This window comes from Siniperca chuatsi, linkage group LG19, assembly GCF_020085105.1.
Source record: "Siniperca chuatsi isolate FFG_IHB_CAS linkage group LG19, ASM2008510v1, whole genome shotgun sequence".
NCBI lineage: Eukaryota > Metazoa > Chordata > Actinopteri > Centrarchiformes > Sinipercidae > Siniperca > Siniperca chuatsi.
The window spans coordinates 16,162,949-16,179,079 of record NC_058060.1 but is presented as its reverse complement, the minus strand read 5'-3'; the positions used below and the strand labels follow the sequence as shown (position 1 = coordinate 16,179,079).

Sequence of the window (16,131 nt, the reverse complement as noted above, 5' to 3'; positions counted from 1 at the left end):
TACAGAGCAATTAATACACATTAAATCTAAACATGAACTGCATTTATTACTACAGTCTCAGCCATGTTGGCCTGTAGTGGCAGTGAAAGGCTGGTTTATTACCTACATCAACAAAAGTTAAACTTACTATGTCAAACTACTGTGACTCAAAGTCCACTTTCTAAATCATGATTAGTTAGACTTTGTAGGTTAAAAGTGCAATACTTCACCTGTACTGTTGACAGTTTATGAATTAGATAAAATAGAAATCTTAGATTTTTTGCAAGGGTCTGACAAATTTAAACATCTGTGATCCCGATGCATAAAGTACTAAAAATCTAAGAAACTAAAGCACTGCTACTGCAAAGAAAGAACTTTTGAAACTCACCTCTGAATTCTGTGATCCCTCCTTCACTCTTGGTGACTGTTAAAAACAGATAGTGGAAGATAACACTCAGAGAAGGATATTGCTGTAGTGGCTTCAGCAAAGCAAAAACAGCACGCATGGATGCAAAGAACACATAGAAAGCAAGAGAGGTAAACAGATTAAAACGGCTCACTCGTTTACTTTCCTCATTTATCGGTCCGCTTAGTGTATCAAGATCTCATTTAAGGGGAATACAGTGATATCATATTGAATGCTAATAATGCTTCAACTACACTTCACAAACTGGTGCTGATATGGTTGGGTGATATGACAGCATCTAGTGAGATAACAGAAGTATGTCAACCAGTTTTGCTATACAGTGTCTAGCAGGGTAGCAATCCCTTTAATATATCTAGTTGCATGAGTTATTTCAAGCAATATTGGAAATCAATAGCCAGGCCTGACTTATGGAAATATTGGATTTACAGGATTTTTTCATCAATGTGATAAAGTAATATGATTAGTTGAGTATTTTATTCAATGGATTGGAAAAAAACAGCCATTCCCTGATAATTTTATCTATAGACTCATTCTCAGTTCAATTTCCAGAAAATGTACTACATCACTACATATATCATGACATAAAATTACATTCATAGTGATTTTAGACATATAGCGCACCTCTAGGTGCTGGTAATTGGGTTGTAAACGAGTGAAAATGCATATTCTACAATTGCAGTTTTGTTTTTAGTTTTAGATTTGAAAAGCAGAGAAGCGGCATAAGTGAATACAAAAATCAGGAGGGGGTTACACTGTTATATGGTCAAACTGATGCAAAAAAACAACAACAAAAAACAAAACAAAAAACAGTTTAAACCAACCAAGGAACATAGAGTCAGAGAGAAGCCTTGGAGGCCCAAATGAAGACAAACTGACTGACAGGACGTGATGTGGCATCTGGCTGATGTCAGAAATCACATCAGCTCAGGAATCTGCTGTCTGATTCAGACAAAGCGACTGCATATTCAGGCTGTTACTGAGGAGACTGCATTAGTCTTTACAGCACACAGACACACAGGTACTCAGCCAGGCTCCACTGTCTAACAATTTGTATCTTTTTCTGGGCAGAAGGGTAATCGTATCATATTGGCATAAAGAAACATGCACTGCTTGAATTACTGAGCATCAGCTCATGAGAGTTTTGAGATATAACATCCAATAGAGCTGATGTAAGAATTTAAAGTTCAGTTTGCCAACAAGTAGCCGTTAAAGCAGCATCAGAGCAGCAGAGATATTGTAAAATTTGAATCCCTTGATGGTCATTAGCGCTCTAATTGTAGATCACTTACAGGGTTGATAAGTAATTTGCCTTGTATTGATTAAATGTGATTTGGTCAGTATAAATAAAGAGTGATTTAGAAAAGAGAAAAGGAAATACAGATGGCCTCCAGGAAGGTAACTCTCACTTCTTTGGTTAAATAATGCTCTCTCAGAGCAAAAATCTATTATACTTAAATGAATACCTGAAGTCCCCGATATTCATTATAACTTATAAACTTTTAAAACAGTTACCAAAAACTGATATCTGCCAATATTACATTATCCAAATTTTAAGAAATAAACTGTGCAGAATACAGTTATGTATGTAATGTGCATATGTAGTTATGTGGACCCAAACTCTTTTACAATCTCTGCTATATTTCAGTAAAAATCACACTTTTGCTCCCTTCCCATGAGACACAAAATATCTCACTGCTTAAAAAGGCGCTTACTGCACTGACTAACAGGTCCTGACAAAGTTAACTTGTGGGTCAGATTTGACTTGCATGTGATCTACAGCATGCACAGATTTGTGCTTTGAAATTATGTTGTGAACCTTTCCTTTCTGCATAGCTTGTAATTACTAGTTGTCTTCTGATAGGTTAGTGTAGAGTTATATAATACTAGAACAAGGTCGCTACTATCTAGAGAATAAGAGCTTATCTGTGTACAGATTTACTCTGGCCTGATAATCTGGTTCATCATAACTGTAAAAATAAACTTATCTGCCCTTTTCTCCACCTTCTTGTCTCCCTACAAGGTCTTTCCTACCCTTTCTAGTCGTCACGTGCTCCCTAGCTAACATGTGCAGAGAGAGTCCTTCCTTGTTAGGGGAATGTCATCTGTATTGTGGGGCAAGAGAACAACCCTGGGCGCAGGCAGCTCGAGTGGGTAGGAGAAGCGCACTTGTCGCCTGGTGGCGCCAACAGGCTTCACCTGCTGCTCCTTGGCCGTCAGACAGAACATACACACATACGGGAGACTCAGTGGAGAGACAATGCACAAACATCCTACTGCACAGACATGAGGATGACAATTTAAACATTGTACAGCGATTAAAAGACAAGACAAGTGAAGTATATCAGAAGTGTTCCATGTTTGCATGTGAGAGGAAAAACGAGTTGCAGGTTCATCTCACCCTTAAGGCAGCAACAGCTGCTTTGCCCTCTTCGCTTTCTTCATCCAGCTCATCATCACTCCATTCCCATTCGCCATCCTCCGTTTTATGCAGCCGACCACTGGACCCTGGCACTCGACGTACCTGTCAACACAAATGCTCATCTTCATCAACTGAGCTCATCTTCTTAGCAATAAAGCACAAAGTGTAGATTTAAAACTTTGCCGTCTTACCCTTTTCGACCTCTCTGTTATTGTGGGCGCCCTCTGGAGTAACTTCTCATGTAAATACTCATGGGTCTGTCATAAGTGGAAAGGAAAAAACAGCTGTCACTCCAAAAGCCTCTATATCTATTTATTCTGTTACCTGATTAAGTTTTACATTGAACTGCGACCCATAATGTGCTTTACTAACTACGACTCTTCGCTACACTGGCTTCCTGTGAGTTGCTGAACCCGTACAGGTCCACTAGGCCTCTCAGGTCATAAAAACAAGGGCTCCTGGTTGTGCTAAGCTCAAAGTACAAGACTTGCGGTGACCAAGCTTTTGCTGTCCTGGCTCCCAGGTTCTATCTCTGATGCTCAGGTCAGTAAATGTTTTAAATCTCATTTCAAGACCTATATTTATAGCGAATCAATAATCATATGCTTGCTTAATAGCCAATTATCCCTCCTGCAGACTGACACAGAACCAAAGTTTGCTCATTTATACCAGAGGTGTATGTGTTCTAAAACAATGACAAAGCCTGCCCTCTGTTGTACATACAGAGTACTGCAGTTCTTGCTGCTGACCAGGGCCATGTACAACAAACCAACCAGGTTGTGTTTGGGTGGTATGACATGCTGAGCCAGCACTCTAGTTGTTGTAGTTGCTAGGGTGCTGGGCAGCCGGAGGCTGGAGTTAGACTGCTTATCCCTGCCTTTGTTAGAAACAGCTCTGCATAGTCAATAATGAAAGGAATGCTGCAATGGCCTCAGTTTGGGTCAGTCACACTGACAAGTTGAGCCAACTGAGAAGTAGCATGACTCACACAAACACCTCAGGGAGAGAGATTTTACTGGTTTATTTTCATCTCTTGATGCACTCTAGTTGAGCTCTTTTTCCTACATTAAACTGCCTTCAATCATTTCAAAACATCTGGAGCTAAAAAAACAACAACCAATCTACTGTCATAAAGAGCAGCTTAATTTTAAACAGGGGCCAAACTAAGGCCATTGAGATCCAATCACTTCTGCAGGCTCAGACCTTTACTCATCAGCCAGCTCAACTAGTGCCTGAAACAGGCAGTGAGTCAGTCACATGCTGACTCACTGTGTAACTGATTCCGTCTCAGGCCCAGGGGGAGCTCAAGCACCTACCTTTGCTTTCTGAAAGAATTTATGCTTCAACAACTCTGAGGATGTTGGCCTGAAAAACAGCAGAATGACAATAAATGAGTTGTGTTCATTTGAGCTTTTATACTCCCAGTAATAGAAAAACACATTTGTTGTATGTTGCACCACATATGTTTAACATAACTAATGAAGCATAGTGAAACAAAATGATTGTAGTCAGGGCAATGAAAGCAATCATATGCTGCTTTGCTTAACATGTGCTAAGTCATGTAAATCAGTTTCACTAACTGTAAATTGACTGTCCATGACTGCAAATATCACATGCTTTTTTTTAAAAAAATTAGTACATATTATATGTACTAATGAGGCAATACAGATGAGGCAAAAACACTGATGTCTTTGATTAAACATATCTACTGGGAGCCAGTGTAAAACATTATGTGCATTATATACACAGGCTGTAAGACTTTATGTAAAAGGCATTAAAATCAACACCTTTTCTCTGGGTCCTTCTGTAGACACAGGGAGATCATCTTTCGGAAGGATTTGCCATATTTCTTTACCATCTCCTTGTCTGTGATGGCGGTCTCCAGGCCTGGGGGGTCATTCTGCAGCGTCAGCATCAAGACCTGAAGACACCAAGAACACATTTTGTCCAAAAAAAAAAAAAAAAAAAAAAAAGCATTTCAGAACTACAGAACAAATTGTATCCAGAGCAAGTCAGAGGAACTGACTGTTCTGTGTCATTAACTACACATTTCTAGGTAAGTTAGATTGTTCCACAGTGTTCTCACCTTCATTGGTGGGTATTTGTGATAAGGTGCAGCCCCCGTGGCAAGCTCAATGGCTGTGATCCCAAAACTCCAAATATCTGCTTTGAAATCATAACCCCTCACCTGTGGAAGCAGAATCATAGATCATCGACTTTTACAGATCTGCTCTGCGTTCATCTTCTATTGACATTGAGAGCCACAAATTCACATATCAAAAACATGAACTGTGTTCATGGAAAAAAATGGGTTCACTCTCAGAGTAGAAAGCAAAAAGTCATACGTAATCTGCAAGTTCAGGCACCAGAGTCGTATTGTATGGTGCCGGAGTGTTTAGTCATAGCAAAGAGGATAAGCTACAGCTACAGGCGTTCTAAAACAAGTGTAAAAAATAAAGAAGAAAAATGGCTGCTTCATTGCCAATTAATATTGAATGTCTATTTTTGCCTGCTAAGATAACGTTGTGTCCGATTGTGAGTTTTCTGTTGTCATGGTTATTTCTGGGCTCCGTGCTAAAGAAAACCAACCTGCTCCATGACCTCTGGGGCCATCCAGCATGGCGTTCCCACAAACGTCTTACGCACTTTATTTCGAGTGATGTCACCGCCTGTGGCTAGAAAGGCACTGACGCCAAAGTCTGACGGGCGAAAAGTGAGAAGAAAACAAATTAGACAAACACACAGAAGGACCCAATGCAGTAAGTAAATAATGTTATCGTCAAGACAGTTTATTTTCCTCCACAGACTAGGCCTCCTGTGCATAAATCCACTGAGATATTGGAACAGACTTGGCAGTCTAACAGGGGTAAATGAGGTTACAGCACAACACAACTACTTTTTCACACCTAATCTGGATCACTAGTGACAGGTGCTGAAAGGTGGTGTTGCCCCGTGGCCAAATACCTGCAATTTGCACTGAGCCATCATCCCCCAGGAGAATGTTTCCAGCCTTAAGATCTCTGTGAAAGACAAGACAAGAATTTGTACATTATAAAATTACTTCTCACACAGAGCTGTCAAAGATGATTGTAGTAGCTAAGGTAGATCAAACAGTGGACATGAACAAAGACATTTAAAGTCAGAATAATGATACACAGTTCTTAATTGGTTAGTTTGTTTATTGAAACATTACTTGAGTTCCAGTTTAATTATGTCACCGATTCAATACAAGCTTAGGATCTCTTCTTTACTTGATTGCTTACTGATAACTTCAAAGCTTTCATCTTTCTACCACTCTGGGTTCCTCTTTTTAAAAAAAAAACTTTATTAGCAACACACACAATATGTAGTTAATTTGTTCATCCCTGTTCAGCCTCCTCTGGTGGTGATAAGAGGATTCAGCAGGGACAGCTGTCTGACTGCCTGTCTGCCTCCGTGCGCACTCGCACACAATTGCACAGACTGCCAGACAGAATGAATACTGCCGCCTCACCAGCCAGACTGAGTTGTCATGGCAACAGACTTGGAGATAAAGTCTAAGGGTCGAGTGAAAGATGAGGAAAGAAAAAGTAAGGATGGCAGCAAGGTCACTGAGGACAACAGTCAGCTCTGTCTGCTGGCCGGGCTGTCAGGAAGTGAATGTACATTTTAAAGAGAATAATGGGAAAATAACATTGACAGGACAAAGAACACCAAAGTGGTACAACCCCAGAACACTGTCAGCCATTACACCACCTTGAACGACTTTGTTGGCACAAATTACCCCAAGACAGATCTTTAAACTGTACTGACAGGCAGGCAAATGATTCAGAAGAGATGCGGTCGCAACAGCTAAGCACTTCACCTTGCTACCAGATGGGGGCACTGGCGTAAAAAGCTTGCAGCTTTAGCTGAAAGATAAATGCTGTTGGATCATTCCAGCAAACAAATTGGTCTCAATGAATGTAAAAATAGACTGGTCTTTCGAGTACTGGTTTGGAGATGAGACATGACACAGGATCCAAGAAACAATGGCTCACTGTGCCACTTTCTTGGGGATATAATTCAATCATTTGGGGGGGGGGGGACAAATGCTGCAGAGATAATTGTGGTGGTTGGAAAGATTCTTGTGCCTCTCAGACACGAATACTGCTGAAGCATGCTTACAACTTGAAATGAATGCTGAAACTTCCCCTGGATAACAAAATCTATCACCTGGGTTGCTGGACTCTTCCTGAGGCCCCAGTTTTGCGGCAAAAAAGTAAAGGAGGTGGAGTCGGCAGTTTGCAGTTTGGCTTAAGCACCCCTTCTCCTGTAGCTACAAGCTAGAAGTTAAATCTTTATGAGCAACCTACTTAAGACACACAATGTGCTGAGGGGTATTAAGAGTTTAGAGGTCACAGTTCAAATCTTTGTTCAAATGCTGCTGAATACCTGAGTGTAGAGGCCTCTTTTGCTGAGAATGCTTCAGTAAAACACCACATAGACAACAGATCTCGTAGAGACAGGGGCAGGGAGTGGCAAACAGTAAGCCACAGAAGGAGGAATGCAGTATAATATGTGACATATTAGGACCATTGGCTGAAAGCAAAGATGGGGATTCCCAGTGCAGGATAAAAAACTATCCAGACACAGACTGGGATACTACACAGGACAGGGTATTAGCTAACTGTATCAAAGCCTTCTCTAAAAACAGTGTGTTTTCAGTAATCAGCTCAGGCAGAAAGAGCTGTGTGTGGACTGCTTTTGGCAAAACTCTGCTGTGCATTTGTGTCTAGACGAGTTCAATTACGTCACACAACTGTCACACTAGGGATGATGCAGAGGATGGGAAAGGGTGGACGAAAAACGTACATGACAGCCTTTGCTAGTAGCTTTGTAAAACCAACGTCAGAAATGCTTGCTGCCGTACAGACATCTGTGCTCCGCGGCGCTCAGTGGCTTGTCCCACTGTCACTTTGCTGCCCTGACATAACAGCTCGGTGATATCAGGTCACAGTACCTTCCAGCTTCTTGCACTCACTGCTTCTGATTAATCAAGAACATGCTCATTCTCCACCTTGGCTATTAGTACATACATGGGATGATCTACTTTTAGTAATTTGAGATGGTGCTTTTTAAGGATTAGAGGGGAGGTGCAGAGTGGACCACCTGAGGCTGAAAGGCAAGTCTGAGAGTATCCCAAAATACGTTTACACAACCACTGTCCCTCTCTCGTTGGTCTCGTACTGTATTTTAATGAGGTATCGTGGGTTCAGTCTAGGCCAATTAACCACTCTGGCCATGTCACAAGACCTGCAAACTTATCATCTCACTTCTCATATTCGTCCAAGAAAAAAAAATACTAGCTGTCGGACTACATTCGGTTTCTACATCTGGAAACATGCCAGAAAGTTGACCTATGCTAGAAAAAAATCTGCCCCAATGAAGAATTTATACCGAATAATATATTTGAATGATTTTGGACAGTGAAAGTCATTATCTAACAAGAACGTTGTTTGTTAACAACTAATGTTGCAGGTGTAATGTTAACGATGTTCACCATCTCAGATTAGCGTGTTAGCTTTGCAGGTATTTCGTCATACACCAAAGTTTTGGACAAATTAAATTGCTGTTCTGATGATGGCGCTAAATGATGAAGTCAGGGGATCACCAAAGTTATTTCTATTCATCCTGAGGGAGTACATAAACATCTGTACCAAATGTGGCCATAAATCCAATAGTTGTTGAGGCATTTCACACAAAAACACACATGTGAACCTCATGGTGGCAAGTCAGGGGATCACCAAAGTCAGTAGGATTCATCTTCTGGGAACCATGAATGTCTGTACAAATTTTTTGTGCCAATTCATCTAATAGATGTTGAGATATTTCACTGGATGAGTGAAAACTTTGACCTGTTGATGGTGCTAGATTAAGTGTCACAGGATCACTGGAGTCATTAGGATTCTCATCCCCATCCCTCAAATGTCATGGCAATCCATCCAATAACCGTTGACATATTTCAATCAGGAACAAAATGGTGGACCGACCACTAGCGTGGCTAATAATCAAGATCAAGTTGTTAAATGAATGAATTAGTGAGTGTGAAAAATGCAAATATTATTTTAAGGTGGGTTTTCAATGTAATATGCTCCACTTTGATAAAAAAGCCCATGAAACTGCATCATTCACAAAGAGTGATCAAGGCAACCTGATTGCATTCCTCCTGCGCTAATTCAAGAACCATGGAGGCTATGGTTCACTGCAGCAGATTGTAATGCTCTAAGAAAAAGGCTGCAGAGTGCAGACAGTCATTAACATTCACAGGAGAGGAAGAGGAGGAGGAGGAGAGAGGAGGTGGTGACACAATGCACCATGCAAGTTCAAAGAATTACTGTAGCGGAGAGGAAAAAAGCAAACCTGCAGTTAAAGTCCCAACTCCTAATAGTCATCCAGCCATATGTTACAATAGCAGGCTTGAGCCAGAAGAAAAACAGAAGCACATTAAAGCCTATCAATCATCTTAGAAACATTGTATTTTGTAACCATGTAATGTATTGACAAATGAACTAGATATGTGTGGTCTCTTCATATTTATGACCTCCTGAAATGATAGCCAGGCAGTAGCCAGGTGGGAACAGCCATGGTATGAAACTGTCAAGAAGATTTATCATTCTCATCTGGCAGCCCTCGCGCCTTTCAGCTCCACCGGATCACCTCCTGTGACATCACATCCTGGTGCCAGGCTCACAGTACCCCTAACAGGGCTGTAAAAGAGGGTTTATGAGGCACCCCGCCCTTTTTGACCACAAAAATATCTTCCCTTTGCTTCGCTATTGTGATTGCTTTCTCCATACTGCTGGATTTCACTCTCATCTGTTTTTCCAAATAAATTTTTATGTCTTATTTTGTCAAATTTCCTTTAATCCACAACAAGAGACTCTCTGCTCCCAGAGGCAGCATAACTATAGCCATTACCTGATCATTACTAACCACATACAAGTAATTTGCCAGGCAAAGCCCTTGAGTGAGGTTTCAGAGATGAGTAAGGCAAAGAGCTCCCACAACAGTAAGATCACCGCAGTCTAGAAGGCTTTCCATTAATTACCTTACAGGCTGAACTTCTAAGATTCAACTGACAAAATCTAGATCTGGTATTCCTCTCTTGTAATGTGCATGATGTCTACCTGCTGCTCAACTTAGAGGAAAAGTGTCACCTTTGAATCACTGACTCTCCGAGCAGCTGAGAATGTGGTGGTGGAGCAGTTCGCTGTCTTGTGGTAAATGTCTCTGGTCGAGGCTACAGCCCAGGCCGCAAGACTCTAATTGCTTTTCTGCCATCCTGGGCTGGATGGAATATATCATGTGACACTTTCTCTCCTTCTCCCTGCTCGTCAAGCCTCACCCCCTCGACTCTCTCCATCACCCTGCCCTGAGGCTCTGATTAATATGATCCAGCTTACACAGGAGGAACACGCATGGTCATATGCGCACGTTTACATCAGCAGACACAGATCATCTGACCACGGCCTCTCCATGTCGATTATTCTCAGTGCTGCAGGATTACCTCACATGTTCTTTTTCACAAGTCACACCTCAGAGCCTGGGGTGGACAGAAGTGATGAATGAATGATCTATTAATGATTCCCTAATGTCTCCTTGGACAGGACACAGAGTTGAAGGCAGGTTTTACTCAGGAAAAACATTTCCCTTTCTCTGGAAATGACCGATAACCCTGTCACATTATGCTGAAAGTGGATACTTAAATGCTGCAGCAGAGGTATACCGCAGCGGCAAAAAAAATCCCTCATCCAAAGTCTTTGATCAAGTCTATTTCTCTCTGTTTCTCATTGGCACGCTACTCTGAAAGCTACTGAGCACTTAACCAAGCCGAAAAGCTATGCATTATTTACACATGCGGCCTGTCCCGGGCTATATGTGTGCCAGTCGGAGAGAAGAGGAGACATATGAAAAAGTGAGTAATGAATGTTAAATATGGAAGAGGTAGTGCGATGACTTCTACAGCCAGCGTGTCGACTGGTTTCACTGTAACAGTTTAAGTGCGGGGGCTTAGAAGTGAGCTTTCAGGATCACATTTCCTGTGGCACTGAAATCTGCCATTAACACATTCCACTTATGCATATTCATACAGTAACACTTAAAGATTATCAGCCCAGACGTGGTAATCTACTTATAGATTTCTTACAGCGGTTCTTAACCTTAAGTTGTTGCATTAAAAACACTGAGGGCTTGTATCATGTGTACAGCTTTAAATTTAATAGTAAAGATAGAAAGTAAGTGGACTGATTTTTTCATTCATAACCATACTTTCGTGGTAAGCTATAAACAACTGCTTCTTACTCTGGAACACTTGTCGCAGTCCCATCTGGGATGTATACTGCCTCATCTCTATAAAGATACCAATGACACTCCTGACCTTTAGGAGTGAAAGTGGTTTCCATGGTACAGTCATCTGTCTGTTCTTTTGAAGAATACCAATCACTTCTGTGCATTGAGCTTTGCATGAAATCACACCTTATTCTATACAGGTTTCCATTTCACTTACTTTTTTGACTAAGAAAAAATGTGACAAGATCGCAGAAAAATGGAAAGAGTATGAAGGCAACAGATACCACATAATGATAAGGGGCACACAATGATACAATTAGTCACGGTAAAATATAAAAGTCAAGATAGTTATGCTAATAGGTACATTAATGAACCTAATGAGTAGGCATTAGCAAAGTTTGTATGTAAAGATGTCTCTATATAACACATGCATGAATTAATATGAAATAATATGGAATCTAAATCTTAAAAACATTGAATTATGATAATCTCAAAAATATTTTAATTCCTCATTAAAATACTAATTTAATCCAAATATTCATCTCATTTACAGCAATCTGCTCTATAGTGGGAACCTCAGTGCTCAAGATATGAAGCATTAAGTTACTATAATGCATCTGAATTACTGTGCTCACAAAAAAAGTGTCAACACAAATGGATACAGACTCCACTATAAAAACCTAATGTCACATGTAGTCATAAATAATGTCAGTACGACACCTTTTAGGGGAGCAACAGAGATTAGAAAGTTAAGGACAGAGTTACGTATTTCTGCTCCATAAACCCTCAAGGTGAAGTCTAATAAAGCCTCTGCACTTAGTGGTAATGGGAAGTCCTGTGTCAGTTTTATTACGGTGCCAGTGGAGGGCCATGAGTCTTGTTACCTGTGGATCTGTCCGTTCTTGTGCAGGTACTCCAGGCCCTCAAGCACATCTTTCAACACGGTGGCTATGCTGGGCTCGTCCAGGACGCCTGTCTTGTGTTCGCCTCGCGAGATGATATGCTTGATCACGTCCAGCACGGAGCCTGGATGATAACCACAGGACAGTGGTTGATAAAAAGAACTTAAAATGGCATACTTAATTTTTCTTTGCTGAAAACTTTATTTGAGACTGTCAACATCAATGTCAGAGAGAAATGAAAACTATCTAGCGGTCGACCTCTTTAAAAATGGCTGGGTAAGTAAATTGTCTTGTTTCTGGTCTGAACTGATGATCTAGTTCCTGCATCAATGAGAAAGTCACCTCGGGCTAGCCTATATCATTTGTTAAGCCTACTCTAAACGAAAACTTATTTATGAAAACACATACTTCCTGGTGGATTGGCAGACATTCAGTCAAGATCATTTGTGTATAATTGTATATTGTTTGGATAAATTACATTGTGGGAACACAAAGACCTTTTTTCCTGTTCCAGTAAGATGGATTTTATTGCAGGAAAAAACAAATGATTTAGCTGTGTTAAGACAAAGTCCTTTAACCATAAACATCACCACGACCTTTTAATTTGGCCATGGCAAAACAAATCAATGGTGGAGAGAGATAAATCAGAACATTCATTACCATGCATTCTTTAAAGGGTAAACCTGCCCTTAAAAAGAATTTATGTTATGCTAGCTATGATTTTAGAAAGTAAAGTCAGTATCTACAAACACAGACAACTGTCTCTGTGACTAAACAGCAGCAAGACTTGAATTTATGATGTCATTAGGGGACATTTTTTGGACTTGGTCCATTGACTTTAAATTAGATTGACTTTGTAGGCTCACAGGATTTCTGTTTGAGGTTTTCCATCCAAATGAGTTTCATTTGGATGTTGAGCTCACAGCTGGCAATCAGAAAATGTGCCCAGTTAAAATCACCATGGCTACTGTCAGAGCCATGTCATTATTCGCTGTCTATAGAGCAGCTCCAGGATTTCACTCTCAATGGCATCATCATTACAGTCTGTCTGCAGTTCAGTTTAAATTCAAATAATTCACAAATACAAACTGATCTCTCTAATATTATACTGTGTGTGAATTCTATTTTAGGGTGCATGTGCCTTTAATGCCTTTGGACTTGGCCAGAGATCTACATGAAAGATAAGTGTGCATGTTAACATTTGAGGTTACACATCACACTGTTGCTTTGTCTTTAGTTGCCCAGGCTGAATGGAGAACTAGTGTAGCTCTGCTAACTGACCTGGCAGGTCACCATGTCTCCCTCAGCCTGGCTCCTGCTGAATAAAAGCAGCGCTCTGGATGAAAAGTCAAGACTGCTGTCAGTGTATGATTTCCTTTGTGTGACTTTCCAAAGAATAAAGAACATCTCTCTGAAAAGAGGTTCAGTATTTGCATTCAGTACAGAAAATTGGTGAATGGGGACAAAGCAGAGAAGCAAAAAGAATGCCACTTGCCTGACAAGCTGCATTGTGCTGCAGTGATACACAAACATCACACTGCCTATCTGTCCCTCCCTCTCTTGCTCACACACACACCCTCAGCCACACACACACACAGCTGCCTTTGCAAACAAAAGCTGGAAATGGCCTTTTCAAGGTCCCGAAACACTGTCAATGACACAATTCCAGGACTAAATTGATTGTGTTTTAGCAACTGTGCCAGGCTTGGGGTGCAAATATATCCATTTGCTCAATCACTTCAGGATGTCCTCGCCTGCAGCACTCAGTCGAGCACTGCATTACCCAGAGAAGCCGACGATGACGAGCCACCTGAGACTAGACGGTGTTATTGCAGAGAGTCTTAGACACAGTGAGACAGAGAGGCAGAGTGAGTAGAGAGAGCGAGGGAGATGAGTTCAACGGGTTCCTTGTGCAGTGACAGTGCGCGGCAGAAAATGTTATTCAGCAGTGAGGAAGGGAGGACGGGCGAGTAAAAGCGGGAAAAGCAGCCTAGATGCGTGTCTGAGTGTGTGAGATAACGGGTATATATATATATATATATATGAGCATGTGAGCGAGTGAATTGGCAAGAAGCGTGAGGAGAGTGTAAGGAGAGCGCAGCCTCGTGTCTCTGATGTGACAGCTCTTTTAAGCTCATTGAGAAAAGGCAGCCTGTTTGACATTTTTCCTCCTCTGTTCTCCACACACGGTTCCCTCCTCTCGCAATGCTTCTGCGCTCAGTCTGATGTTCATCTCCTTGTCTTAAATGGCTGTAGGGAGGAGAGGAAGTGACAAGAAGTGACAGGTGACAATGAGGAAGGCGCTAGGGAAGGAGGGTGAGTGAATAGAGTTACGTCCAAGTGAGGTGGAGATGTAGTTCTAATGAACCGACAAATTAAGGTGTGATTACATGAGAAAGTGACAAAGTTGCTAATGTGCAGGACCTTATCCGTGCTCACTCAACTTGATATAAAAAGTCACAGCTCTGCTTTATCTATACATCATTAAAAGGAATAGTTTTTAGAAATACGCTTTATATTTATACTGATGTCTGTACACTAAGTATTAAGCTACCACCAGCAGCCGGCATAAAGACTGAAAACAGGAGAAAACAGCTAGCATGGGTCTGTCCAAAGCTAACAAAATCTGTCTACCAGCACCTCTGAACTATTTCTTGGCCAGGACCTGTCGCCAGCCAAGAAATAGTTGTTCGGAGACTTCAGTTTTTGTATAGATTAAACAAAGGAGATACATCATGTTAATTAGTGCGTTTAAAGGCGGTGGTATGTGGATTTTGTTACCTTTGGACAGAGCCAGGCTAGCTGTTTCCCCCTGTTCCCAGGGGGAACAGGTCTTTATGCTGAGCTAAGATAACTGGCTCTAGCTACATGTTTACCGTACAGACATATTTCCCAAAATGTCAAACTTTTCCTTTAAGGGAATAGAAAAACATTGGAGATAAAGGAAGAGGGTAAAGCAAGAAAAACAGCGTATAGTAAACACTTTCCCAGATCATAGATTGACAAATCTGCTTTAAGCTGAGGTGGCACTGTTGGGAGAAAATTTTTAAGTGCACACACACAGCATGATGTAGGCTTTGGAGGATCACTAAATGCCAGCCTTGTCAGCCTCTTTCAAATTCATTGGATTGAACTCTTCATGCCTCATTAGGTTGTTTCAACATGCTGACACTGACTGACAGGTTAACAATCCAAAGGTTCATTTAGCATGGAAAGACTACGGCTCCCAAGACAAATGACACCTGTTGGCCTGGTTTGAACGGTGCCTCTCCAAGCCCCCAGAGGAAGACTTCATACATATCACAGGGAATGAATTAAGTCTTGACAGTATAATGCATTGTAGAGCATGCAAAAACTCAGGAAAATGTCAAATCATCATTTCAGTTGCATGCTGGATTCGTCAAATCTCTCTCCCAGGATTTCAAACAAAGACTGAGAAAGTGTAAAAGCCAGGAGTTTAATATGACTCTATTTCATCCAGCAACATCACTTTTACAGTCTTTCCATTCTCCTGGTCAGAGCAGGAGGTTTGAGACTGTGGGAGAGGATGAGCGAGTAAAAGGGGCCAGGGGGGAGGAGGGAGGAGGGGGGAAGTGGACTAAGGAGATGAGAGCTAGTGCCAACTGTGCTAAAAGCCGATGCGGAATGCCAAGCAAAGTTGGAAGGGCAGAGGGAGGGCGGGGCATGGGAGGGGCATAGGTGGTGTAGAAGAAAGGTGAAGAAGAGAGGATTGCTGGCTCAAACTGAAAGAAGCCTCCATCAAAACTTTTACTTAAGTTTAAAAGTTTTACTTTTATTTAAGTTACACAGTTTTATAGGGGGAAGGACAATATGATACAAAGGGAACAAAGGTAATTTTGCAAGTTAGAATTTCATTCGCTTAATTCTGTGAACCTGGAGTCACCATCAAAGCTCCTTGTCAGCATCTTGGCAATAGTTGAGGGCCACATCATGATGCGACAAATCCACTGGCTTCAAACTTGACAAAGTCTTTTCATTTGCTAAATTAAAACAGTCAATAACAATCTGCCTTTAGCTGGATTTCACTCTGAGTGGCATTCGACTGAGCTCGGCAGCAGTGATTGGGGGGTCGG

General features: G+C 41.3%; 1 protein-coding gene across 2 annotated transcripts in view; it reads right to left on the bottom strand.

Annotated features, from left to right (window-relative positions):
* oxsr1b (oxidative stress responsive kinase 1b) overlaps positions 1 to 16,131 on the bottom strand; it is a 40,633-nt gene that overhangs the window by 7,066 nt on the left and 17,436 nt on the right. For both annotated transcript variants that reach the window (XM_044176600.1, XM_044176599.1), the window contains exons 4-12: positions 12,020 to 12,161; positions 5,790 to 5,845; positions 5,415 to 5,524; positions 4,912 to 5,013; positions 4,613 to 4,746; positions 4,142 to 4,190; positions 3,017 to 3,082; positions 2,805 to 2,927; positions 368 to 403 (exon numbers count right to left, since the gene is read on the bottom strand). In XM_044176600.1, coding sequence (XP_044032535.1) covers positions 368 to 403; positions 2,805 to 2,927; positions 3,017 to 3,082; positions 4,142 to 4,190; positions 4,613 to 4,746; positions 4,912 to 5,013; positions 5,415 to 5,524; positions 5,790 to 5,845; positions 12,020 to 12,161 — 818 coding nt within the window. The remainder of the gene's footprint in view (positions 1 to 367; positions 404 to 2,804; positions 2,928 to 3,016; positions 3,083 to 4,141; positions 4,191 to 4,612; positions 4,747 to 4,911; positions 5,014 to 5,414; positions 5,525 to 5,789; positions 5,846 to 12,019; positions 12,162 to 16,131) is intronic.